This window comes from Penaeus monodon, chromosome 25 (assembly GCF_015228065.2).
Source record: "Penaeus monodon isolate SGIC_2016 chromosome 25, NSTDA_Pmon_1, whole genome shotgun sequence".
Lineage (NCBI taxonomy): Eukaryota > Metazoa > Arthropoda > Malacostraca > Decapoda > Penaeidae > Penaeus > Penaeus monodon.
Window position 1 is genome coordinate 18721140 of NC_051410.1, and position 217 is coordinate 18721356.

Consider the following 217-nt stretch of genomic DNA (forward strand, 5'->3'; position numbering starts at 1 on the left):
TTCCTACCCCTTGACCTGCAGTTCCTCACCTGGGCATCTTCCGGCGGTCGAGGGCAAGCCTGAAGTGCAGGTTGAGTCCGCGGTTGTTCTCGGGGTTCCTCAGGATGCGCAGGACCTTGGCGTTCCTCAGCGAGCCCTTCAGGAAGCTGTTCTCGTAGACGGACTCCAGCTGCGAGGGAAAGGGGCGCGTGGGAGGGGTGTGGGAGGGAAATGACGG

At 62.7% G+C, this 217-nt stretch overlaps 1 protein-coding gene across 1 annotated transcript in view; it reads right to left on the reverse strand.

Annotated features, from left to right (window-relative positions):
- Positions 1-217, reverse strand: part of LOC119589337 — a gene marked incomplete in the record, with an annotated part of 19170 nt that overhangs the window by 13243 nt on the left and 5710 nt on the right. The window contains 1 exon segment of the mRNA XM_037937957.1: positions 30-169. Within this exon segment, the coding sequence (XP_037793885.1) occupies positions 30-169 (140 nt within the window).